General features: G+C 37.3%; 1 protein-coding gene across 1 annotated transcript in view; it reads left to right on the forward strand.

Annotated features, from left to right (window-relative positions):
• Positions 1 to 4093: 4093 nt before the first annotated feature.
• Positions 4094 to 27961, forward strand: part of aacs (acetoacetyl-CoA synthetase) — a 55756-nt gene continuing 31888 nt past the window's right edge. The window contains exons 1-5 of the mRNA XM_079815223.1: positions 4094 to 4423; positions 5414 to 5517; positions 7435 to 7555; positions 13555 to 13668; positions 25892 to 25989. Coding sequence (XP_079671349.1) covers positions 4291 to 4423; positions 5414 to 5517; positions 7435 to 7555; positions 13555 to 13668; positions 25892 to 25989 — 570 coding nt within the window. The 5' untranslated portion in view covers positions 4094 to 4290. The remainder of the gene's footprint in view (positions 4424 to 5413; positions 5518 to 7434; positions 7556 to 13554; positions 13669 to 25891; positions 25990 to 27961) is intronic.

Here is a 27961-nt window from a genome sequence, read left to right on the forward strand (position 1 = left end):
AGATATGTTTAAAGTCTACATTATCTGTCTTACTAAGGAGGACTCCTATTTTGATGGATATTATAGTCTACGGGTAGTGAAAGGGAAAGGGTCCAAAAACATCTTGGGATAAAGTTTTCACACTGACAGCTGTCATTGTAAGATATAGCAACTCCGTTTGTTTGTCCGAGTTAGCAACAGTAACTAAGGGGTCAGCACATGCTGAGGCGCACAGCGCGCAGAGGTCGCCAATTTTCTGCAGTCAATAGCTACAGACCTTCAAACTTTGTGTGGCCTTCAGATTAGCTCAAGAACAGTGCGTAGAGAGCTTCATGGAATGGGTTTCCATGGCTGAGCAGCTGCATCCAAGCCTTACATCAATGCAAATGCAGTGCAATGCAAAGCGTCGGATGCAGTGGTGTAAAGCACGCCGCCACTGGACTCTAGAGCAGTGGAGACGTGTTCTCTAGAGTGACGAATCACGCTTCTCTGTCTGGCAATCCGATGGACGAGTCTGGGTTTGGCGGTTGCCAGGAGAACAGTACTTTTTCTGACTGCATTGTGCCAAGTGTAAAGTTTGGTGGAGAGGGGATTATGGTGGGGGGGTGTTTTTCAGGGGTTGGGCTTGGCCCCTTAGTTCCAGCGAAAAGAACCCTTAATGCTTCAGCATACCAAGACATTTTGGACAATTTCATGCTCCCAACTTTGTGGGAAGTTCGGGGATGGCCCTTTCCTGTTTCAACAAGACTGCGCACCAGTGCACAAAGCAAGGTCCATAAAGACATGGATGAGCGAGTCTGGTGTGGAGGAACTTGACTGGCCTGCACAGAGTCCTGACCTCAACCCGATAGAACACCTTTGGGATGAAGAGCAGAGACTCTTGTCCAACATCAGTGCCTGACCTCACAAATGCGCTTCTAGAAGAATGGTCAAAAATTCCCATAAACACACTCCTAAACCTTGTGGAAAGCCTTCCCAGGAGAGTTGAAGCTGTTATAGCTGCAAAGTGTGGGCCAACTCCATATTAAACCCTATGGATTAAGAATGGGATGTCATTAAAAATCATGTGCATGTAAAGGCAGGCGTCCCAAAACTTTTGGCAATATATGAAGAAATATCACTGACAATGTGTCATATATATTAGGCTATATTTGCTCACACTGCAGTTTGAGCTTTTTGAACGTTTATGAAGAAGTTGCTTCACATCATAATTTGATGTGCGTGATGCAACAGATACTTTTTTGAATATTGCTTCATTTGTCTGTTCAAATGGCCTCATATGAACTCTCTACAGCTCTTGTGTCTGGAGAGGGTTAAATTATGTCTGGTCTGACACACAGCCAACCCAATGGATGAGTTTAAGCAGGCATCCGGTGCATGTGCAGTTCGGATGTTAGGGAGTTCTGTTTGCTTTGCAAAAACGTTTGTGAGTCAATCAGTGATGCTGAAGTCCGTCCACCAGATCAAATGCACAAATGAAAAAAGCCTTATGTAATGCTGGCATTGCAACTCGTTGATAACCAAGAGGTGAAAGCTTGCGATGTTAGCTGTACTTGGCATTTGATTTCGCTATCCTCGTGCAATATAACGTACTGTACATTGAATCTGTCACTCAGGTGAAGGTTTCTAAAAAATCTTTTTTCAGTTCACATTGTCATAGACACTCTGAAATTGTTTAGTTTGTCCAGCCAGATGCATCTCTTGTAGGCAATCCATATGAGAGCTGATCCAACTGCTGTCTCTCAAAGGCTTACGTAACACGTAGCGTTCAAAAGGAGCACTGCGCTTTTAAGACACCCATATTTGGCTTGTATATAATGTTGTGCATTGTTGCTTTTTTCATTGGTTGTGCCCAGAGGGTGCAGGCATGACCCCATTCCCATTCCTTTTATGAAAGCACATTCTTAATAACCCATGTTGACTTTATGCCAGTCTTACTAAGATAGATAGACGGACGGACGGACGGACGGACAGACAGACAGACAGACAGACAGACAGACAGACAGACAGACAGACAGACAGACAGACAGACAGACAGATAGATAGATAGATAGATAGATAGATAGATAGATAGATAGATAGATAGATAGATAGATAGATAGATAGATAGATAGATAGAGATGGATGGATGGATGGATGGATGGATGGATGGATGGACAGACAGACAGACGATGATAGATAGATAGATAGATAGATAGATAGATAGATAGATAGATAGATAGATAGATAGATAGATAGATAGATAGATAGATAGATAGATAGATAGATAGATAGATAGATAGATAGATAGATAGAGATGGATGGATGGATGGATGGATGGATGGATGGATGGATGGATGGACAGACAGACAGACGATGATAGATAGATAGATAGATAGATAGATAGATAGATAGATAGATAGATAGATAGATAGATAGACAGACAGACAGACAGACAGACAGACAGACAGACAGACAGACGGACGGACGGACGGACAGACAGACAGACAGACAGACAGTAGAGATCCAAAGCAACTTACAAAAGAGGAACAAAAGCAATTTCAAACAAATTAAGCAGATTCCAAGATTTCTTTAAGTTTTATCACAAACAAGCAACTTTTTTTGCTTCTAAATGTAAATCTGCCAAGTTTACATAGTCAATCTGTGGACCAACTCCTATTTCCCAAATGTTATATAAATATTGATGAAATTGGCCTTGAAAATCACAGACTCTACAAAAGTATTCAGCAGCTCTTTATATACCATAATACTTTCCCTTGGTGCTAAAATGTTTAGAAAAATAAAAAGGCTGCATAAAATTCCAAAAAAATGTATGGAACATATAGTAGCCTACAGACACACCTTTCACATTTAATGTTTTTCTTTCCCCACCATCAGATCATGTTGCAGGCAGGCTGCAGGCTCTGGATTGGGCACACCTCTATATAATCCCTTCTTCTATTGGCTTGGCTCTTCAGTGGGTCGAATTGGCGGAACGGCTGTGTGACTTCTGATTGGTTCCCTTCTCCGTCTGTCCATGTTGCTTTCTCTCGCGCTGCGGTCTCGGCTGATGTGAGGCCAGCTTTTAGGAGCCAATGGAATAAAAGAAATGCTAATTGCGGAGCAGCCATATATTCTTCCGCCAAAGCCTGACAGTAAAGCTTTATCCAAGACCCTTTAAATGTCAGTGGGTAAGAGCAAGTATATAAGTTATATTCTACTTTAACAATATACATTATAACACTTTAGGGGCAGTCAGCATTCTAAAATTGAAACTATATCGTTAGGCTATATGTATTGTTAAATATAGTTGAATCACGGTAAAGTCTGAAGTTCAATAACTGACTGAAGACTTATTTAAATGATCCATTGTTTTTGTTTTTTAATCCCTTATCAGTTTTCGACCCTTATCAGTTGGCAGCACTTCGTCACCTTATTATATTTTCATAAAGAAAATCCTGATACATGCCCCTTCCGTGAACAATTTTTTTAATCGACTCTTTCTGTTCACAAACACCGAACGATTCATTCGCAAAAGGGGCTGAATCTGTCTCAACGGTTCTCGAGTCACTGACTCATTGAACCGATTACATTTTTTGACTCATTCAAGAGCGTTACATTATTATTTTACAGTGCTGCTACCAGCCAAGAAATGTAATATTTCACACAAATTAAATGACAAGAAATAGCTACTCTTATTGCCCTTTGAATGAATAGTAAAGGATTGCTACTAAATTAATTCAATTTGCGCTGTATAGAGAGTACGTGTTTATAATTGTTTATTTAAACGTTTAACAGCATATCACATTCTCAACGGGATGTCAGGAACGAAGACATTAATGTCATTATTATGTCATTACGCCGGTTCTCAGAAATAAACTGTTCTAAAGAACCGATTAGCAGAAATGAGTCGGACTTCCTTGTCATCACTATCTCATAGATGAAACAGTCAGATACCCCTTACAAACGCAAATGCTGTTCTTAATTAAATATGCAATCTTAATTAATATTTTGATTAATAAACACTAAATTGTTCCTGCATCATATATACTCTTTTGTGTAAAAACATTTTACAGTCTATCTATGGCAAAAACCTAAGTACTACATTAGCAGCGGAAGAACATGCGGGGAGGGCAGGGTGGTGGTGCGGTTGCGTGGTAGGCGGGGCTTCTGCTTCTGCTGGTTGATTATGTGCGGCTGACGCTCGGAAATGACCCATGTGTCTGACCTGCACCAATACACGACCACCGGATCGGCTCGTCCAACTCCCATAGTGCGTTTCTTTCAGTCTTTATAGGTTATTCAGACCATACCGGTGCGTGTCATCCGATCATGTCTAAAGACACGGAGGCCAACAGCGAGGAGATTATGGAGTCAAAGGTGCTCTGGTACCCGGACTCTAAACGAAACACACTGATGGACCGATTCCGGACTCAAGTGAACCGGGACTTCGGGTTGAATCTGGGTGAGTAGAGGCAGGCTGGGCTAGTATATCAGCTGACAACACACCCCTATTCAACAGGAAACCAAAACATAGTACTATGGTATAGCGTTAATCCCATTAATAGCTCATCCTGGGATTGGCATGGGTTAAATCATGGTCACATTTGAGCAAAAACAGATACTTTAACCTTGCTTTTAGATGCAATTTTTGGCCCACTACATTTTCCTCCAGGATCCATTTTGTGTTTTTAACTCTTTCAATTGCTTAGCAAGGGATGTTTTTCATGCATACCAAGCTGCTGCTTCTCAATGCATTGCATCTATAGACATTATGAGTTGTAAAACCTGTATTTCAGATAAGACAAGAAATAACTTTGTCACTCCATACAGTAATACATGACACCATAAATGACTCCATACATGAAACTATAAATGATTTAATGGTGTCTTCATGTACATGCATCTCCGCCTGTATATAAATAATTGCTTTAACTTCTTTAACTTTTATTCTTTAAAACAAACTACTATCTGTTTGTATGTTACTAGTACTCATTATACAGTTCATAATCTTTATTCCTGATATACTAGTACTTCCTCATTTGTTACTAGTGAGCTGGAACTGGAAGAACTGGAATTGATACTAGTAAATATTTGAAAAATGTAATAATCTAAGATGTAATGATGTTTAACAATGTAAAAACCCACAACGGTTGACTACTAATCTGAATATTGTATGGACATGTCCTCTTTAAAGTCTACCTATTTAAAGTCCATGCAATATTCAGATTAGTAGTCAATTTTTATGTTTTTTTTTCTTCAATAGTTATTTAAATTGTCAAAAATAAATGTCCTAATGTAGGAATTACTCATCAAAAAACCCTTAACGGTTGACCACAAGTCTGAATATATTGCTTGGACCAAGTCCTGATCTGTATCATCGCTAAACTAAATTAAATAATGCCGTGTATTATCTCTAATGGTACCTTCAATAAATGTCTCTTTTATCTTAAAGCTAACTATAATGACCTGTATCAGTGGTCCGTGGACAGTTATCCGGAGTTCTGGGCGAAGGTTTGGACATTCTGTGGCATCACCTGCTCAAAGATGTATGAGGAGGTTGGTTTATTTTTGCTACCTTTTGGCCTTCTTTATGTATTCATGCCTCCTTTTTTACATTTTCAGATTTAAATATACAGGTATTTAAAAGGGTTTTATGTTTTTTTTTTTGTGTGTCATTTCCTGTTGTGTAATGTGTTATTCAGGTTTACAAAAATATTCAGAACCTTTACTAAGAAATTATTTATTGTCTTATTTATGTGGAGCTATACGTGCGATATATCACATAGATAGACAAATTCATTAGTCACACAGATGAATCATATAACCTGATCATAACTAGTCAACATTTATGAATTTATTACCATTCAGTACTACTGTCTAAACTACTGCTGACAATATTTAAAGCTCATAAATATAAATCTCTGGCTATGAGGGTGTGTTAGGGCTTTTCCGTCTAAGAGAGCTGTTGTTTTACTTAAGGAGTGTCAAACGATAAAACATAATACAATTACACAGTCTATATATGGCTTACTATCAACAACCTTCTCAACCATTTTATTTTGACTACATGCCCTCTGTTGATTATTTGCTGACTTAAAGTTTGTTTTATTATTTGATTTTATGATAACATGGATTGCAGCATTTTCGTGTTGTTAAAGCAATAGTTTACCCAAAAATGAAAATGCTCCCATAATTTACTCACTCCAAGCCATCCTAGGTGTACATGACTTTCTACTTTCATCCGGACACAATTGAGTTATATTAAAAAATATCCTGGCTCTTTTCAGCTTTGTAGTGGCATTGCATATTGGCCGAGTTTTTGAAGCGCATCCGCCCATCATAAAAGTAATCCATAGGACTCCATTGGGTTAATTAATGCCTTCTGAAGCGAAGCAATGGGTTTTTGCAAGAAAAATATCCATATTTAAAACTTATAAACTATAATCACTGGCTTCCAGCAACGGCCGTACATTGAATTATGAGTATAATTTTCATTTTTGGGTGAACTATTCCTTTAACTAAATACATTTTTCTGGAATTGGGAAGGGTGGGTAGTCAAAAGGTTGGAACAAATTTGCTAAGGTAGTTAACCTGTAGTCTTCTCTCAAACCAATGTTGTTACTGTTAACTAAAACTACACTTATTAAAACCATTTTTTTGGTTAATTGAAATAAAGCTAAAATAAAATAAAAATAAGGGAAAATAAAGCTAAATAGAAATATAAAAAACTAGTAAAAATGCCAAAAGCATGTAATAAAATGACTAAAACGAACATTCAAATGAAAACTGATGTTTCAAAATATAAAATTGCCCCTATTATGCCATTTTAATGGTTCCTAATTTAGTTTTGGAGGTGTCTGTAGTCACTGAGGCACTAACGGACATTTTTCCGGAACTTTGGGAGGAGATTGGAGCTTTAACAACACTGTGTGGGCGGGACCTTGATATCACGACTCAACTTCGTGCTCACTACTGCGCAGACTCGAGACCCAAGATGTCGTATTTGGACACTGGCGGCTTCACTTACATCAACGGAAGAGTGAAGGCGCGTCGTCCATTTTTTTACAGTCTATGGGCCCCAGCTACAACAGTGTTTGAGGGCGGGTCAAAGTAGATTGGCATTATGCAAATTTGTTACATTGTTACATAGGTATGTAACAGGAAGTGAGACTAGAATTACTGATGACTCATTTCGGCGGTTCAGAATCAATTATTTCTTTTAGGAGACAATAACTTTATTTGTTGTGTGCTTTGATCTTTTAAAACTTTGCAGACCTTTTACATTCACAAACGGCTATATTACACACTATATGACAGGTAATATTCGAAAAAGCATAATGGGGCACTTTAATAAATATTATAATAATATTAAAATATAACTCAAAATGATAAATAGATGCTTGAAATAAGAACTATGTTGACATGTTCAAATGTGCTCGGGTGACATGTGACTCTGCTCACTCTCTGTTTTAGGTGGTTGATGTGTCTAAAAGGATATCAGATGCACCTGAGTGGTTTAAAGGCAGCCGACTGAATTATGCAGAGAACCTGCTCAAACACAAAGACCAGGACAAAGTGGCTCTCTATGCTGCAAGTAAGTATAAAAATAGTCACAACCAATCTCTAAACTCCCCAAGTTTATTACATGTTACACAAAACTGTTTTTTACAAACTATTTAATATAATTGACCATGGTAAGCACATTTTCTGCACTGTGCTAGTTTCATGTCTCCCGTATCACACGTTTACTTCTTACATCTGAAATGAATATTTCATATCCATTTATTTACTTAAACTACTGTTCAAAAGTTTGGGGTCAGTAAGATTTTTTTTATGAATGCATTTATTCAGCAAGGATGCAGTAAAACATAAGTGACAGTAAATACATTTATAATGCGACAAAATATTTCTATCAGGGTCTTTAAAAGTCTTAAATTCAGTTTTTATCAAATTAAAAGCCACATAAAAAAAACATGCAATAAGAAAAGTCTTAAAGGGTTACTTCAGTGATTTAGCATTAAGCTTTGTATTTAAACTGGGTCATTTATGCAGTAGAAATGTGAAATTATTTTTGAATTTGGTGCCTTCTAGACTGAGAAAAGACAGAAAATGTATTTTTGTCTCATGTGGATGAAAGACAACAACTCCCAGAATGCACTTGCTTCGCTGCCCTACGAGGCCACTCCGTGCACCGGAGTCTTCATAGTAATACAATCATTTCCTTCTGTTAGAGAATAAACACTACAGTTAAAAACTGAACGTGTCTTTCAATAAAGTGTGAGTGAGCCGAACGAAAGTCACGGCACAGACGCAGCAGTGTCAGATTTCATTCATCACGAAGAGCTGAGCAGAACTGAGGTAACGTTAAGCGCCAGTCTGGCACGTTTTCAGATCGCATATAGAAGCTAAACTATCACAGGAATTCATTGAAAAGTTGAAACACTCTCTTTACTCTGCACCGCGCTCCGTTATGATTGTCCGTGCGGCCGTCTGTGTCTTACATTCTGTGCGTGAGATCTCTCCCCTATGGGCGGGTTGATAACATGCGGAACAGCTCCATCTAGTGTCTGTAGTCTTTAGCCTCTGGCCAAAAAAATCCTCCGATGACGCAAAATGACGATATTTGCGTCATCGGAGGATTTTTTCCAGAAATAAAATGCATAATTCTCTTGTCTCAGGGGGATATGAGGGGGGAAAGTACCATCATTTGAATATACTGCCGGGTTTCTACTGATACAAAGCCTAATGCTAAATCACTGAAGTTACCCTTTAATTATATTTTCAAGAGGTCTTAAATTTGGGGAAGGAAAAAATAGGAATTGCAATACGCTAAATGTGATTATTAAACTTCAAAAGGCAATAATTTAATTCAATTAAATGTGAGCACTGCACGTTTTAAAGTAAATACATGATAGTGCATTCTACAGGCTTATGGTTTCAGAGCAGTTCACAATCAATGAATACCACAGATTTATGCCGAATGGTGATTGCTAGTGATGTGCTGTTGATGTATTATGAGTTTATAGTGTCTATAACACCTGCAAACCCTGTTTATAAATTTACCGTTCTAATAAGCACAGCTGCTTTGTATACAGGGGTTACCAGAGTAAAGGTTATATTTCTGCTGTTCCATAAGTGCCAGCTACTGTTAGAGAGTGAATTGTAATAATTTATCATTTGCTTCTTATAAAGAAAATGAGAATTTTACCAACAAAAAAAAAATATTTGTCAAAACCTACAGTATATTTGAACTGTAAAGTTGTTGTGCTCATAATGTATTAATTGTATCCTTAAATTAGATTTTTAAAACAGATACTGTACATATTTAAAATAAATGCTGTTCTTTTGAACTTTATAAGAATCCTGAAAATATTAAGCAGCACACCCATTTTCAGCATTCATAATAATAAGAAATGTTACTTAAGCACAAAATCAGCATATTAGAATGATTTCCTAAGGATCATGCAACGCTGAAGACTGGAGTAATGATGCCGAAAATTCAGCTTTGCATCACAGGAATAAATTGCATTTAAAATGTATTATTTAAGATAGAAAACAATTATTTTAAATTGTATTAATATTTCACAATTTTGCTATTTTTAATGTATTTTGATTGAATAAATGTAGCCATTGGTGAGTATATAAAATAAAAATTTGATTCTACCAATTTTGAATAGTAGTGCTGAATAATAAGCAGTGTAAGCTGGTCACTATTCTTGCAGAGTACACCTTTTTAGGTTGATCCTGGTCCTTGTTTTGGTTTATTTTGTGATAACCTGTGTACTTAAGCTTCATTATGCTGAGGGTTTTATAGACTAACTAGATATTATGTCTATAATATTTATGTACTGTTATGTTCAGTTCTGCATTATTTGCAGCTGTGAACATTATGTTCAGAAGTTTCCTTGAATGACTTAGTCACCTGGACGTCTCCACTGAAGTCATAATGACATAATCAGATTCAGTAGACCTGAATGCAGCGGCAGTAATCCAGGTGATATACTGATGATTGTGATTCACTCCAGTCCACGCTCTCAAACTGCACCCTCAAGCAATACTATTTATCTAAGACCTACAATAACTTATGACAACGACCATAAACCCTGGATGACAATGCAGCTTGTTTTTGTTAAAGCTTTCATTACACATTTTATTAATTTTATCTCCATAACCAGATGCCACACAAATGTCTCCTGATTTAAGACAAGACTCTGTATCTCTGCTGATCTCCTTGAGCCGTTGTCAGTTTGACCTTCTACACAAATGGCTACTTTAAAATAGCAACAGCACTGTGTGCATATGTGCTTTTGTGTGTTTTATCTTTATAGATAGAATCTGTCATTGCAGACCTCTGGCTAATGTAACACTAAATGAATTATGCCATCTGTAATTTGATTTGTGGTTTTCCATGTAGGGGCGGGATGCACATAGTTGTGCTTTTATATAGTGATGGATGTCCTGGTGCGGTCCAGGACTGAGCGGATGTAATTACCAAAGTGGCATCTATCAGAAGTGTACCTGCGTCATTGGTTTGTGTATTTGTGAAACGGGGGGGCTCATTTACCTGAAAGGATTCTGATTAAATGTAACACTTAGGCTGTGTCCGAATTTGCATGCTCTCTTAAGTAGGTACTTATTTTGAATAAGTAATTACTTCGCAACTGCTAAAAACGTATGTTCTATATAGTATGAATGTGTGTAGTATGAATACATTTCGGATGTACTATATTCACTATGTTGTCATTGTCATGTGACCTACCAGCATCAGCTGTTCTTTTGAACGCTTTACTGTCATTCATAAATCTTGTGGCCTCCTGGGATAGTAAAGTGTCCATCGTATGTACACTTCAGAATCTGCAAGTCACCAGGTACTTTTTGCCTACTTGAGGTTATTCAAGTTAGTGTGTTGATACTTATTGATCATTTTAAGCCTACGGTTGATTTATTAATAATAATAGCAATATTAATGAATATAGCTGCGAGCAGCAATTATCGGGGTTCAAGCGTTTAAGGATTTCTAGCAATTCATAATGTAATAAGTATTACATTATTATTATAATGTTCATAATGTAGTAATTTTCTTAATGTAATAAAATCTTGCTCATAATGTAATAACAATTTTTACATTGAGAAAATTATTACATTATCAACTCACCAAAAACGTATCATATTTTCATTATTGTAATAGCTTTTAAAACATAAAAATATGAATATTCCCTTACAGTACATTTAAAAAATCTAAAGCCAGTCTTACCTGTGAAAGGCAGCATTTAAATATTCATGCAATTATTATTATTATATGTTTAAAGGAATACCAATGCTTCAGTTTGTTTAATAGAGTACATTTTAAAAATCTAAGTCTTAACCTGTCACCCTGGACAAAGACACTGCATGCCAATTTTCAAGTCAATCGGACTAACGGTTGGGTTGTCATAGCCATTTTCCTGTTTTATTTTTCCTCTTATAATGCCACCAAGTGGGCAATCGTCGCTTTTTTCCCCCATGTGACCTCAAATTGAGCTTGTACGCGTGTCCTGAGTTTAACGAAAATATCTTGTTCCGTTCAAGAAATTAGTACTTTTATTCAGTAAGAATGCGTTCAGTTGATCAACAGTGTCAGTAACATGTTACAAAAGATTTGTATTTCAATTAAAAGCTGTTCTTTTGAACTTTCTATCCATCATAGAATTCTGAAAAAGACAATGGTTTACAACATTGATGATAATAAAGAATTTATTTATTGAGCACCAAATCAACATAGAATGATTTCTGAAGGATCAGAAGACTAGAGTAATGATGGTGAAAATTCAGCTCTGTCATCAATACATTACTTTTTAAAATGTATTAATTTAAATCAGTTAAATTAAGTTTAAATTGTAATAATTTTTGATCAAATAAATGCAGCATTGATGAGACTTCTTTCAAAATCATTAAGAATATCTGATAACACTTCATTTTAAAGGGATAGTTCACCCAAAATTTTAAATTCAGTCATCATTTATTCACCCTCAAGTTGTTCCAAACCTGTATGAGTTTCTTTGTTCTGCTGAACACAAAAGAAGATATTTTGAAAAACGTTTCTAACCAAACAGATAAAGCAACCATTGACTACCATAGTATTTTTTCCCCTACTATGGTAGTCAATGGTTGCTCTATCTGCTTGGTTACAAACATTCTTCAAATATCTTCTTTTGTGTTCAGCAGGACAAAGAAACTCAGACAGGTTTCGAACAACTTGAGGGTGAGTAAATGATGACTGAATTTTCATTTTTGGGTGAACTATCCCTTTAAGGTGACGTAGTTACACGTTACTACATGTACTTACTATAGTAATAACAGTAAATAATGCATTATTGCAATCAGGGCTTTACATTAATTTGCTCACCAGCCACTGTGGCTAGTGGTTTTCCAAAGTTACTAGCCACTCAGCATTTTCACTGGGCAAAATTTTGTTGTTGGGAAATTTGTTGTTCGCTATATGTAAATGACCACTGTACACACCCAAATCAAGTCTACATGAAATATATAACATGACAGGTCATCAAATGGGTATTTTGCTCTGGTATGGTTGTGTTTAAAGCTCCTTAATCTAGATAGAGAAAACAGTTGCTTGTCTGAAAAAAACAAGATTTTTTGGTGTAAATATAGTTTATTCTCAAGCAATATTCTTATCGGTGTTCTGTTAGCTATGATATAATTAAATCTAGCATATGTTGTGTATGAGCCCATACAGTAGCCTAGTGAAATGCATATCCACATTTTCATGTGATTTTTGATTGACAGTTTTCAAAAATCTAAAAGGTGTGCATCTTACCTGACACCTAGATGAACATTTTACAGTTGGTTTCATGACTGTAAGTCATTCTCTTCAAATGCTATTGAAGTTAGAAACGTGTATACAAATGTCGTGTAACTTTAGAGGCGGTCCCTAAATTCGCGAATATCGAACGTCCAACGCCAAGCCAACTTTATGCCAGTCCCATCAGATGCGCTGTGGTTCTGCTGTAATCTTTGTTTGAAACTATTTTCGCTGCTGAAATAGAACAAAAACAGTCAATCACTGTATTATGAATGAATCTCCTACGCACAGCACACGTACATCTCTGCTTTGTTTATGATGCGATGACTAATCTAAATGCCTCTGATTATAAGACATTGCATTCATAAGCTCAAAAGAATCACGTGTGATTGGTTATAATGCGCAACACCTTTTGTGAAGACTACAATAAAATTCAAAAGTGTCTAGTGGGTGTGACCGTTTTACACGTCACAGCCGAAATCCACCTGCAAATGGCAGGTTGGAAGGTTAAATCTAACCCTAACCGTAACTCTATAATAATTAAATGTAGTTCTTTAATATTACTCTGTACTTATATGAGTAAATACAATGTAACGACCACCTTACAATAAAGTGTTACCGAAAGTCTTACTGACCCCAAAAATGTTAATGGTAGTTAATGATATGATCATGATTATAATTAAATAAAAATGTAATTATAAAATACATTATTTTCTTTCTTTATTTTTGCTGTCATGTCTTTTTAGCCTGTTTGAGATATTTTCACTAAAAGTGATTTTTGTGTGTGTGTGTAGCTGAGGCGAATGAGGAGATCGTCAAGGTGACTTTCGGAGAGCTGAGGCGTGATGTCGCTCTCTTCGCTGCCGCCATGAGGAAGATGGGCATCAAAACTGGAGACAGGGTCGTAGGTGAGTGTCACCTCCTTTTCTCTTTCAATGCGTCTTTGTATTTGTGTTGTGCTTTCTCAGTCAACCATATGACACCAAGATGACAGTAGTGGGATGAGGAAATACAAGCCAATACTTGGTCAAATGTAAAGAAAATCTAACTCGCTGTGTTATATTGCATCAGGCCTGGGCGCTCTAACCTGTTTTTCCGGCCCTCTTTCTTTGCTTATTTTTCTGTCCTCGTTTGTCTTTATGAATGTTCCAACTTAGAGAGCCAGACAGTCGCTCCTGAAATCACAAACTCCCCTTTTCTGTCTCGGTTCTGGGGTTCAGCCAGAGCCATTCATGGCTATAGATGGAGACTAAGTGTAGTGCAGTTTTACCATGGCGGGGGTAATTAGTCTTTTCAAGCAGTTTGTGTGCAGGTGTCAAACTTAAGTGCATTCAGACTTTTCCAAGCTGAAGCTGGAGGTTGTTTAGGAGCTCAGATGCCCGATATTTCTCCGCCCTCTACTGTGACAGCATGTGTGAGTAACGGTGTCTTTATGTGGATGATGTGAGAGGGGGAAAAGAGTGTGTAATCGCTGATGTCATTCTGCTGCCGCTGGGTTCATTATCTGCAGTGCTGATCATCTCTGACTTGTACTGGCTGTAAATGGGAGGAGGACATTTCAGTGACATGCACGCATAGATTTATTCATACAAGTCCCTATAGAGTAATAGAGGGGAATGAGCAAGATGGTAAAGAATGTTTTACTGTTGTACTCTATAGAGACATTTAGGATCGTTTTATGAATATCTTTATGATTCTCATGACTGCATGACATAGACACAGTATGCTTTTCTTTGGAGACCGATTTGAAAATATTTGCAGAAGGATAAATCTGATCAAATCTATTGAGGACATTCTGAAAAGTAAAAGTGGTTCATAAAATATAAACTAGATTTTTGGTTTACTTGGAAGAAAATGTGAGTCGTCTGCCAATGCAAAAGTCAACATCACAAGGGTAGAGTGGTTGCTATTTGAATGCTTTCTGGCTCAAGTAAAAGTTTCTTTGACCAGATATGTCTTGGACTGTCATGTAGTGTGTTGTCGAGAGGCCAGGAGGTTGATGGGAAGGCTCAGTACAACCAAGGGGGTAGTTTCCCAAATGCCAGACGTGATTTATTTACAGCTAGTGATGTTACGTTTGAAACCGACGCTCCGAAGCTTGCTTCAAATTCGAACGGTCCTTGCAATGAACCACTGCTTCGGAGCTTGTATCATAACGTCACTAGTCACGTGAAAATGACGTCTGAAGCAAACACAGTGGTTCACTCCTGTAGTGAACCACCGGACTGCTTTGACAGCCCAATCCAGTGTTGACAGGTTTGAAACCTGCCGGCTGAATTTCTTATATAAGTGAAGCCAAACCATGGCAACACCGTGGGTTAGTAATCGGTGTTTGGATTGGCGTTATTGTTGAGGAGAGTGGATTGAGTTTATTTTTGTATTATTAATTAGAGAACATATGAACATTGTTTAATAAATACATGCATCAAAGACAGAAACTTCAAAAACCCTCTGCTACATTATATAAGTACAACCAGTTGCACAAGTACATCCTTTTCAACATACAAAAATATCAGTCCCACCAGTTAACAAGTTATAGAGTTCTGCTTCCTACAGCTAAACAAGATAAAGCTTTCACACATGATACTGCCCTGCTAAAAAAAAACTATAGAAACCATTAGAATTTCTGTGATGGTTTCCAACTTTTTTTAAGCTGGTCTGATCTTCTGTCCTAGTCTAAAGGAATAATTACACACACACACACACACACACACACACACACACACACACACACACACACACACACACACACACACACATCATGCTTAATATTTTATTATCAAGGTGAACACATGAAATTCATCAGTATCTGTAGAATTCACCTAAATGAGTTTCACAGCACTAACACTGTTTCAGCTTTGATCGCCTCAGTAAACACGTAATAAACGGGGCGTTAACATATAAGCCTACTTGCATTTTATGGTTGTCAGCTTTGTTGCATTACATTTACTTCACCAGGAGATGGTGCTGCAATTTCTGTCTGAATGAAGCTTCGAGTAATGAACCATTTTCGACACAATTGTATCAGAAAGCAATAATGCGTCGAAACGCTTCATTTGGCCATCACTATTTACAGCATTTCAAAAATTGTGCAGTTCACTCAAAGTACAAAAAAACAAAGAAAACAAATAAACTTAATTTAGCTTATACTTAAGCTAAAAACAAAAGCAAAATGCTGTGAGCAGCAAAATCTGGCACTAAACAATGCCTAGTAGCTTCTCAATCAGAGCAAACTTCATGTCTCACCTCAGACAAACATTCAAACACTTTCCGCAGTATATAGAATGCAACCTCCCCGAACAAATTCAAACAATGGTTTAAATAGTCAAGTTTCCCGCCAAACCCTAGTGGGATAAACCATTGTCACGGGGTGGAACCTTTTCCTGTAACAGTCATCACAGAATTACACAGCAAAACATTATCAGCCAAATACTATAAGTATATGTTCAAAATTCATTTCTTACATCCTCTTCTTACAATACAAACAAACCCAACATATAAACATAAAAACAAACATTTAATCACTTCATAGCACTCGCATGTCTCCCCATGTTGGAAAAATGATCGATCAGACAGCAAGCTCTGGTTACGTGCGCTACCAGATCCCGCCTCCAAACTACAGGTCCTGAAAGATCAGATCTAACATGTGCTATATTATGCAAATTAACCAAATAAAGACAATTTAAAACAGACACTAGCTTGCTGTTATCCTTACCCCACATTGTTAAATTAAACCATAAATATTGGTATTATCCCACTAAACATGTACATCACTGCATAAACATGTTCAAACACACAATACATTTACCATAGCACTTGGCTGGCACACTAGTGATGATGTCATTGTCCAGGTTCATCATCACATGGACCAAGTACATTTTTGGTCTGCCAGAGAAAATTAGTGCGTTAGTACATTTTAAGGGAATTTGAATACATAGAATAACGTTTTAAAATGTTTTATTTTAAATATGAATTAGTAATTTAACATTTTAAGAAATATATTTTTAATATTTTACAAAAGTTTTATTTAATAATAAAATAATAAAATCACTTGTTTTTATAAATTAACTATCCAACAGTGACACCCGCAGGTAAAGTTACAGCAGGAGGCTTGCCTCCCCTGAGCCCACTGACCTTTAACAGACCTCCAAAAGCGTGCATTGGTTTTGATGGAGGGTAATTGAGATTGAATGGGGGAAAGTCACGTGAGAGGAGGCAATGCCTCCATTACACTATGATTGGATATGATTTGTTTGTGTGATAAATCCCGCGTCTTGTTTTTGCCTCTTGAAATCAAACTTGAAATGGCATGAACATGATGACTGTGGGAGGTTTTAGTGAGCGATCATCTTTGTACCTGTGACAGTGTTTACCTAGTTTGATGACCGAAGATCCGAAAATAATTTGACTGTTAAAAAGAACAGCTGAACATCAGTTCACAAATGAAATATATTTTTTAAATTGTTACTGCTTTTAGTTATTATTTAGGAATAGATGTAAAAATGCTTTTTAAAAAAACTAAATTGATGAGATGTATACTTGGTTTAAATAAATAAAAAATTGAAAATAGTATTATATTAGGTTTCTCTTTTTTGATTTAATGCTTATTTAACCAGAAAAATGTGATAGTGTTATGCCTGATCGGTGTACATAAAAAATACTTTCCCTGTTACACTTAATATTATGAGGTCAATTGAATAACACTGATTATCTCTTCATCCCGGCACCTGTTATTGGGATATATTTGGCAGCAAGTGAACATTTTGTCCTCAAAGTTGATGAGTTAGAAGCACGAAAAATGGGCAAGCGTAAGGATTTGAGCGAGTTTGACAAGGGCGGCCAAATTGTGATGGCTAGACGACTGGGTCAGGGCATTTCCAAAACTGCAGCTCTTGTGGGGTGTTCCCGGTCTGTAGTGGTCAGTATCTATCAAAAGTGGTCTAAGGAAGGAACAGTGGTTAACCGGCAACAGGGTCATGGGCGGCTAAGGCTCATTGATGCACATGGGGAGCGAAGGCTGGCCTGTGTGGACCGATCAAACAGACAAGCAACTGTAGCTCAAATTGCTCAAGATGCTGGTCCTGATAGAAAGGTGTCAGAATACACAGTGCATCGCAATTTGTTGCATATGGGGCTGCATAGCTGCAGACCAGTCAGGGTGCCCATGCTGACCCCTGTCCACCGCCGAAAGCGCCAACAGTGGGCACGTGAGCATCAGAACTGGACCACAGAGTGATGAAAGAAGGTGGCTTGGTCTGAATCACGTTTTCTTTTACATTCCCTGGATGGTCGGGTGCATGTGTGTCGCTTTACCTGGGGAACACATGGCACCAGGATGCACTATGGGAAGAAGGCAAGCCGGCGGAGGCAGTGTGATGCTTTGGGCAATGTTTTGCTGGGAAACCTTGGGTCCTGCCATCCATGTGGATGCTACTTTGACACATACCACCTACCTAAACATTGTTGCAGACCCTGTACACCCTTTCACCCTGTGTCCTCTTTCAGCAGGATAATGTGCCCTGCTACAAAGCAAAAATGGGACAAATTGTTGGTGCGCATTTTGCTTGCTCATCTTTGACCAGGACTAGGAAGTCTTTGAGGGTATTCAGGGCAATGTTGGCATACCACCACATAGGAAGAACCACATCCAAAAGGAGTAACTGTCGAAGCAAGTGGAATCTGTCTGAAATGGATGTCCAGGTACTAACTCGGATTGTATACAAAAACCATAAAACTAGACGTCGTCCGATTGATTGGTCTTGCATATTAATCGGCACTGATAAACAAAACTGCCAACTCACTGCAGAATTAAATGTGCATTTCAACTCTCCTGTTTCTACCAAAACTGTTGGTTGGTAACTCCACAGAATCAATATTTATGGTCGGGCTGCTATAAAAAAAACACTTATGCTAATGCGAAATGTCGGTTCCGATGGTGCCAACAGTGCAAATCTTGGGCCATGGACAATGTGAAACATTGTTCTCTGAGTCCACCTTCACTCTCTTTCCCACATCTGTGGGAGAAGCCACAAAGAGGCTTAACACCCAGACTGTTGCTGCTCAGAGTGAAACACGGGGGTGATCAGTGATGGTTTGGGATGCAATATCATGGCATTCCCTACTGTGCTTGATGGGTGTGTCACTTCAAGGACTACTGAACCATTCTGGAGGATCATGTGTTGTGCACCCAATGGTTCAAACATTGTACTCTGAAGGGGGTGCCGTGTATCAGCATGATAATGCACAAATACACACCGCAAGACTTGTGACAGAATGCTTTGATGAACGTTAAAGTAAGCTGAACATCTCCCATGGCCTGCACAGTTTTTAGCCACTTTGGGATATTTTGGACGAAAAAAAAGTCACAAAATGTTTTCCTCCTGCAGAAAATTGCTCAATATCCCTATGAGAGAATATTTAAAACGCTTAAGCTTAAAGGGTTAGTTCACCCAAAAATGAAAATTGTCATTAATTACTCACCCTCATGTCGTTCGACACCCGTAAGACCTCCGTTCATATTCGGAACACAAATTAAGATATTTTTGTTGAAAGCTGATGGCTGAGAAAGGCTTCAGATAGGCCTTCAGATAGGCTTTCCGATAAAAGGCACTTAAAACGTCGTTACAAAGTCCATCTCACCACAGTGACTCTACAATAATCTTACGATGCGACGACAATAGTTTTTGTGCGCAAAAAAAAATCAAAATAACTAGGGGTGCACCGATCCGACTTTTTCAGTCCCGATACCGATACCGATGCCTGGGCTTTGTGTATCTGTCGATACCCGATACCGATCCGATACTATTGTTAAATTAATAATAAACTGTATATCTTCCACCTTATCCCTTCCTTGAAGAGACTAAAGGCACCAGACTTTACTAACTAAACATAACTAAGACAAAATAACAGATGTATGTAAAGTGTTGAATTCTTATTTATTTAAAAAACAATTGTGCATTCAAATCTAAAATAGAATGTAATCAAACTTCTTTAAATAAATAAAATGTAGCAGTGGAAACAAAAAACAGTCAAACATACAATAGTAATCGGACAGTTACCAAACATTTTTTACACTACAGATAATTGTTTTGATATATAATCATATCAATATTAAAAAGTAGCATTACAAATTAACAAATAGTCTAATTTTCTGCCATATGCAATTTAATAAAAATGATCAGCTAGCTAATAACAACTTTGTTCTGGCTTTACCTCACTCCTGTCTAAATGATTGTAGGCTAGGCCTATTTATTTTACTACACATTGTCAACATAAATAAGCTGAAATACTGTTGATAATTAAAAATAATTCTTACTACCCCCTCTTGCTAAATTGGGTAAGCACACTTGTGTTCTCATTTCAGATGCGTTCAGAGTAAATGATTAAACTGATTCATGAGTTCAGTGTTGGACAGATCTGTTGTTCTGGCCAGTCGTTAAAATGATTCGGTTCAAAGGAGTCATTAGGTCACGAATCGGACATTAGCAGACGCGTTGTGTGTGAATCCTGTCTGTTAGAACATCGAGAAAGATGTCAACACACAGAAAACACTTCATAACTGGATATAATTTGTCTCCCGCTTATTGAAAGTATGCTTTATGTCAGCTGGTCAGAGAAGAGTCAATGTTTTTTGAGCGCAATTCACACCCAGTGATAATTCAAGGACAAAATTGTCCGAATGTGTCACGTGCAACATGGTTTCGGTCTTCCGAGCTTTTGATTTGGATTAATATGTGAAATATGAGAGCGAACACTGATTATTTTGAAGACCCAGAGAGCGCGCGCGGGGGAGGAGCTCTCAGATCGGTCTCTCTGTCACTCAGTCACGAGCGCAGCATCTGTTCTACATCACTCGTAAATCACAATAACTCATCAAATTAGGCTTTGGTGGCCGTCAAAAAATGTTCAATGCAGGAAAAACCCTGACTTTGCAGTAATACCACCTCCCCTCGAAACATTTAAGTTACTTAGCAGACATTGCAAACAGCCGACGAACTAGTTGGCATGGCAAGCGTGAAATATCTCCTCCACACAGCCGACTCTCTGGTTCGCTCCATGTTGCTTCTAGCATGCGACTCACGTGAAGCTGACGAATGACGTAGGTTCTGCTGTGACGAAAAAAAAATCACCTGGATCGGCTTGTGGATCTGTTCATTTTTCCGATCCCCGATCCAGCTATTTTGTCAGTATCGCGGCCGATATCCGATCCTAATATCGGATCGGTGCACCCCTAAAAATAACACCTTTATCCAACTTGTTACTGCCTTCCGTGTGTGCCTCCACGATGCATGCGCGAGAATATGACGCAGATCCGGCATTCGGACCGATGACCCAGAAGCGATTTGTTTACAATCAGAGGAAGACGCGCGTGTCTAAGCTGTTGGATTCTACATTGATCGTGCTTTAGGTCTCGGCGTAGTTCTCAAAATGGGGCTTAAGTGTGCATTTCATGGATTCCCGAACCCCGGCGCTACGTCATATTCTCGCACATGCGTCGTGGAGGCACACGCGGAAGGCAATAACAAGCTGGATAAAGGTGTTATTTAGATTTTTTTTTTGCGCACAAAAACTATTGTCGTCGCATCGTAAGATTATTGTAGAGCCACTGTGGTGAGATGGACTTTGTAACGACGTTTTAAGTGCCTTTTATCGGTCTTGGGAGTGAAAATGTACTGAATGCCAATGGAGGCCTATCTGAAGCCTTTCTCAGCCATCAGCTTTCAACTAAAATATCTTCACAGGTCTTACGGGTGTCGAACGACATAAGGGTGAGTAATTAATGACAGAATTTTCATTTTTGGGTGAAACAAACCTTTAACATTTGTGGCAGTTCGTGCGTCAGCTGAAGAGAAGCCAGCACTCAACACATAACCAGCATGAATGGAGTTTGCTTTGCACGTGCTTCACCATCATTGTGATGTGTATGTGAAATGTTTAATGGGACTTGATATACTTGATATCACCGAAATACACCATTAAAATGTTCTCAAAGCTAAGCGCAACAAATAGTTGAATAAGCTGTAACTGTTGTGTGCCCGTGACGTGCTTTCATTGATTTGCGTAATTTAAATCTCACACTTTAATCACAGGCTATTTATAGCTCCTAACTTAATAAAACAAGCTGTGTTACTATGATGAATGATTAGCTCAAAATGTAGATCTGTATGTGCAATTAACTTGATCGGAATTAAACACATCTCTCGCTTTTGCTCACGTTCCAGCGGTTTAGGTTCCATTTCGCCAAAGAAGGGTTTTTAAAGCAACCTACTTCAGTGTAGCTTATATGTTACGGTAGCATTGCGCTTAACACTGATGTTAGCTGATCCGCGCATCTCTAATATGCCCATCTCTACTCTCATTCTTGTTCCAAGTTTCCTTCCTGTCCAGTATTTTTTGCTTCTTACAAAAGCCACAAAGCCTTCAGAAGACCGTAAAGGCTTGTCATACCTGAGCTGAAGCTGAAACTTGAAAGTTAAGTTGCACAACATAAATGCAATGTTTAGACATTATTAGCCTATATTACTATTATTTTGATTTATAAGGTTGTAGGTTTAATAGTAAATAAAATAGTTAATAGTAATTTTAAATTTATTTTTATATTTTTGTTTATGATTTTTTTATTTTATATATTTGTATTTGCATTTAATATAATGTGGCAATTGAATGCACTAAATTGGTTTAGTTTTCACAGATATTAAAGCTGCTGTCCGTAACTCTTTGTGTGTTCAAGATTTACAAAAATTATATAAGGATACCATTTTCCAAACCGTGTTTTTGTCTTACCCTGAATCATTATGGTACTCTTATAATAAGTGTTTATATTGGGACTATTTCAGACCAGACTGCTAGGAACAGCTGCGGAGGAGCACAGTCCCTGCGTGACTCGCCATAGACATAAACAAGAGAGAAGTAGCTCCGGCTGCAATGTTCCTCCGCAAGACCCATGCAGTTCTGTTTATTAACCCTTTAAGACCTAAGGGTATTTTTACAATTAATTTTCCGCCTGGTGTTATTTACTAAAAAAGGTTGTAAAACATCAACCCTGTTGTGCACAGACAATTGACACACCTCTTTTTTTTCAAGACAAGTTGCTCTGTCAGTATATTTGTGTTGCATTGATGTCACCTGAATGTAAAATAAGTTATGGGACCATAAAGACAAATGAAAACATAAAACGGAAATTGAATCACTCAAATATTTATTGAAAACACACACAAATAAATAAAAGCTAAGCATATTTCCTCTGGAAAACAGTTTGTTCAAGTCTTTAGAGTCCTGGAACCCAGGAATAAACATGATAACTTATACAGAACCAAAACTATTTACATTTTTCCAAAAAAAGTCCAGGCGCTTTTGGCCTCTTTGGATTTTGGATATTTACTGGTGCCAAGCCTCAAAACAGTTCCTATCAGGAACTTCTCCTCAAACTTTCTCCTCAAACTTTTTCCTCAAACTTTCTCCACAAAACTACTAAAAACTGCAGCGCGTCTCTCTCTCTCTCTATCCTCAACACTAGTCGTGCGTCTCTCTCTCTTCACAATAAAAGAGCTGTGGTTCATGCGTAATGACGCACACCAACGTGGATGACGGATCAGCCTGTCATTGGTCAAACCCTCATCCAAAATGGCAGCTAGCATCGCGCTAGCGGCAAAAATGACGGAAAATTTATAAATTATGGACATCAAGTGGATATATCTTGGATGTAAGCGTTTTGATTTATTGCTGAACAACTCCAAAAAGATGCACATGTTCCAGGCTGGATAGAAAACCTTCTGTAAAGGCTACAAAGACACCAAAGACACCCCCGTGATGGCTAGCTCGTTAGCTTTCTGCTGGAAAAAACGGTAAGAAAATCGATAAAAGTTTCATGAAATAATATAGATATTTATCGGAGGTGCCGTGTGACGTCGTGGGCGATGCCGTCGGGCTCTGAGGGTTAAACGCTAGAGCACAAAAAGTTACTGACTGCAGCTTTAATATATGTAATTTCAGCAATAAAACTTAAAATTTTTCTAAAAAGGAAACAAATTAGTTGTTCATTTTAAGATACCTGTCTTATTTTCTCTTGGTTATTTAGTATCACTCTTTAACAGCATTGGGGAAAGTTACTTTGAAAAGTAATGCATTAAAATATTGCGTTACTCCCTTAAAAAGTAACTAGTTGAGTTACTTAGTTACTTTTTAAGAAAAGTAATGCGTTACGTTACTTTTGCGTTACTTTTTCTCACCTGGGCTGGGCTTGTTTTTGTTTGTTTTTTATAACAAAAAATTATATTTTTGTAAAGACCTCTTCATACCAAATTTGAAATAATAAGCCCCAGGCTGAGGTAAAAATGCAGATTCACGCATGAACAGTAGAGGGCGCAGCTCTGCTGTGCTGCCATTCTGGAAAATGGTAGAATAGGACGCAGGAGAAAAAAAGTTTTACCAATAAAAACAAAAAATCTAGTAATTTTCATCAACAAAGGTCAGCAGCAAGACAATGGTAAATTAAATATGAAGGTAGATTAAATGCATAAAAATAGTTGTTTTATTTAACATTTAATTATTGGAGGTTTGCATAGTATTCTGATTTTGCATTTGACTGATTTTATTCATTTTGAGGAGTACAGAATCTTTATTGTGCAAGTGAGATCAATAAATGCTCACATTTAGTCTAGAACTACAATAACCATCATGTTTACACACAACGCCTCTGCACTTATTTTTCTCAACATGGGGGCAGGAGAGCTGTCAGTCAAATTAATGTGAAAAAGTAACTTGCGTTACTTTTTTGAAAAAGTAACTCAGATATTTTGTTGTAAATTTGAAAAGTAATGTTACTTTACTAGTTACTTGGAAAAAGTAATATTATTACGTAACTCAAGTTACTTGTAATGCGTAATCCCCCAACACTGCTCTTTAATAAAGAAAAAGTCTCGATTAATCGATAGAAAAATTGGTAGAAAACTCGATTACTAAAATATTCAATAGCTGCAGCCCTAGTGTGTATACACACCACACAAACGTCCCTTAGCAGGATAATAAAGTGCATTCAGTTCAACACAGTTTGTCTATGATAATGATAATTATTATTAGCTATATTTAAAAGCAGAAGGGCTTATAAATCAATTTAGAAAGGTGTGTGTGCGCGTGTTTATTCAGCTGTATAAATTCCTTCACCACTGTGACGTTTTTAGAAGTACGTCTACGTGGATGCAAACATGACTGTGTGTTCATAGAGGTGTGTCTGTTTTTGCGAGTGTGTGTTGTATGAAGTAAAAAACGTAGAAGTTTACAAAGGCTGAGTGTATTGATCCTGTTAGGGTGTGCGGTTCTGTGTGTTCATATATAAAGTGTGTTTCTCTCTACTAAAGTGTCCTTGTCTTTCTCCTTGATTTACAGTGTGTGTATGAGTAGGAGTGAATATATGGCCACTTTGCAGATGAGGCCAGGCCTTATTGCCGCAGTATCATTTAGCTAATGGACACTTTCTCTTTCTATCTTCCCTCTTTCCATTTTGTTCAATACGCAATATCATTTACATTTAAACCAAGTATTTTGGGAAGGTGCTTTCTTACCAAAGTAAACATTTTATATTTATAGATTAATTTATAGATAAATTAACATTTGTGACATGTATGTGTCTTTGCCTCAACTTTTTTTTTAAATGCACAATTCAGGCTATTTCTTATCTTTTTCTTTAGTAAATCTTGATTGCAACCTATCCAATTAGCCGCAACTGTTGCTGATAAACTTTACTCCTTTCGGCTCCAAATTTGTGGCTGTCTTTGATGCTCAACTTAAATATTTTTGGCTCCACAAGTCACTTTGGTCTAGTATATTGAAAGTCTTTTGAATTATACTTCCTTTTTTAGTAAAACTGCAACTGTATGTAAGCACTACTAATTAGGTGCTGTATTTGTAATGTATAATATTTTTAGTGATCCTCTCTTTTGCCAATGAAAACACAGTATTTCTGAAGATAATTTAATATATTGTGCCTGCTGAGTGCTCACTAAAATTTAACTTGCTTCTCTTAAGAGTTATTCTTGCACAAGTCAGGTGGTCGATTGTGGTTTTTAATGTAATTTTGTCTGATATATTCTCTCTCTCTCTCTCTCTCTCTCTCTCTCTCTCTCTTTACCTCAGGATATCTGCCCAATGGGATTCATGCTGTTGAGGCCATGCTCGCTGCAGCAAGTATAGGTGCCATCTGGAGTTCAACCTCTCCAGATTTTGGTGTCAATGTAAGAGCTTTACATGCATAATGGTTGCTATTTTACCATATGACACAGCATATGGTACTATACTACTACTATCATATACCACTAGTTTAATCGTATGAGTATATAGTTAGTGTGTAGAAACCAGTTACATTTTTTGTGAGCTGTGGATCATCAGAACATTTGAAATATACAGGCTAGATCAGATCAGAAAGGTATTTTACTTTCACAGTGAGCATGGGACGTTCAGAAAGTATGAAATAATAATGCCGACAGATTTCAAACACACTTGCATGGCCACATTATTTACTATATTATTTATTTTTTTATTTATACCGTTCTAAAGTTTGGGGTCGGTAAGATTGAGGAAAAAAAGATAAAATAAGTCTCTCACCAAGGCTCCATTTGTTTGATTAAAATACAGTTAAAATGTTAATATTGTAAATGCCTGTTTTCTATTTTAATATTATGTATTGATTAATTTATTCCTTTGACGACACAGCTGAATTTTCAGCATCATTACTTCAGTCGTCAGTGTCACATGATCATTCAGAAATCATTATAATATGATGATTTGCCACTCAAGAAACCTTTCTTATTATTATCAATGTTGAAAACAGTTGTGCAGCTTAATATTTTTGTTGAAACTATAATGCTGTTTTTCAGGATTCTTTGATGAATTGAAAGTGATGAATTTGATCAATTTATTGCTGAAAACTTTTTTTTATTATTATACTGGTCCCAAACTTTAGAACAGTAGTGTGTTACACAGGAAAGTATTCAATAAAGCAAATCATTTGGCTGACTCCTTTCTCGGCTTCAGTCACAGAAATTAAAAGTGCCAAATTGATCGTTTTAATAAATAGAGAAATGGAATTCTCTCAAGGAACACTGATGGATCCAGTCAGTGGCAAGGAGAAATCATTTCTGTCTGTCAGCGGTTGCCTGATGTAGTAACCTCAGATTTGGATGTCAGCAGAAAGAATGCCTCAGTTTTCCCTCAGCTGCCAAAGATTGCTTTACCACGCTGACCTGGCATTCAAATGCCCACATGCCTTCATACATGCATACACTGGTGCAGTTGTTCTCATGAGCTTCCACTTTTTTGTAGTCTTGTGTGTTAAATGCAAACTCTTTATCCCACAAGCGAAAGTGATAAAATATAAATAGTTATAAACAGCTGGCCATATTATCGCAACATGTCAGCTCCCATGTACAAAAAAAAGTAGGTCATCTAACCATCAATTCTCATTGTCTTCAAATGTGTGTGTGACCTGTTAGCCACAGACATGCACACACTTTACCTCTCGCTCCTGCCACTCTGTGTCTCGCTCACGTACACTCTCCTACGAGGAGATTAAAGTAAGTCTACAGGCCCCCAAGGCTGTGGTTATTCCATAAATAGGACATCCTCTAGCAGTTAAAGCTACATAGATTTACCATGGCTGATTGACTAAAATGAACTCCGTATGGACACTGCTGCCCCCTGTGGTTAAGATGGGGTGTTACATCAAGTCGCTACACTACTGTTCAAAAGTTTGAGGTCGGTAAGATGGAGAATATTGTGAGTTATTACAATTTAAAATAAATGTTTTCTATTTTAATATGTTAAAGTGTAGTTTATTCCTGATGGTAGGCTGAATTTTCTTATTATCATTGTGATTATTTTGTTCAGAATTCTTTTGTGCATAAAACGTTTTAAAGAACAGCATTCATGTGAATTAGAAATGTTTTGTAACAATGCAAAAGTCTTGACTTTCACTTTTGATCAATTGTATGCATCCTTGCTGAATAAACATTAATTTGGTAAGAAAAAAACATTGGTAACACTTTAAAATAAGGTTTATAAGTTAACTACATTAGTTAACATGAACTAATAATGAACTGCAATTATAAAGCATTTATTTATCTTTGTTAATGTTAATTTCAACATTTACTAATACTTTATTAAAACCTTGTTAACGTTAGTTAATGCACTGTGAACTAACATGAACAA

This window comes from Gobio gobio (genome assembly GCF_949357685.1).
Source record: "Gobio gobio genome assembly, chromosome: 4".
Classification (NCBI taxonomy): Eukaryota; Metazoa; Chordata; class Actinopteri; order Cypriniformes; family Gobionidae; genus Gobio; species Gobio gobio.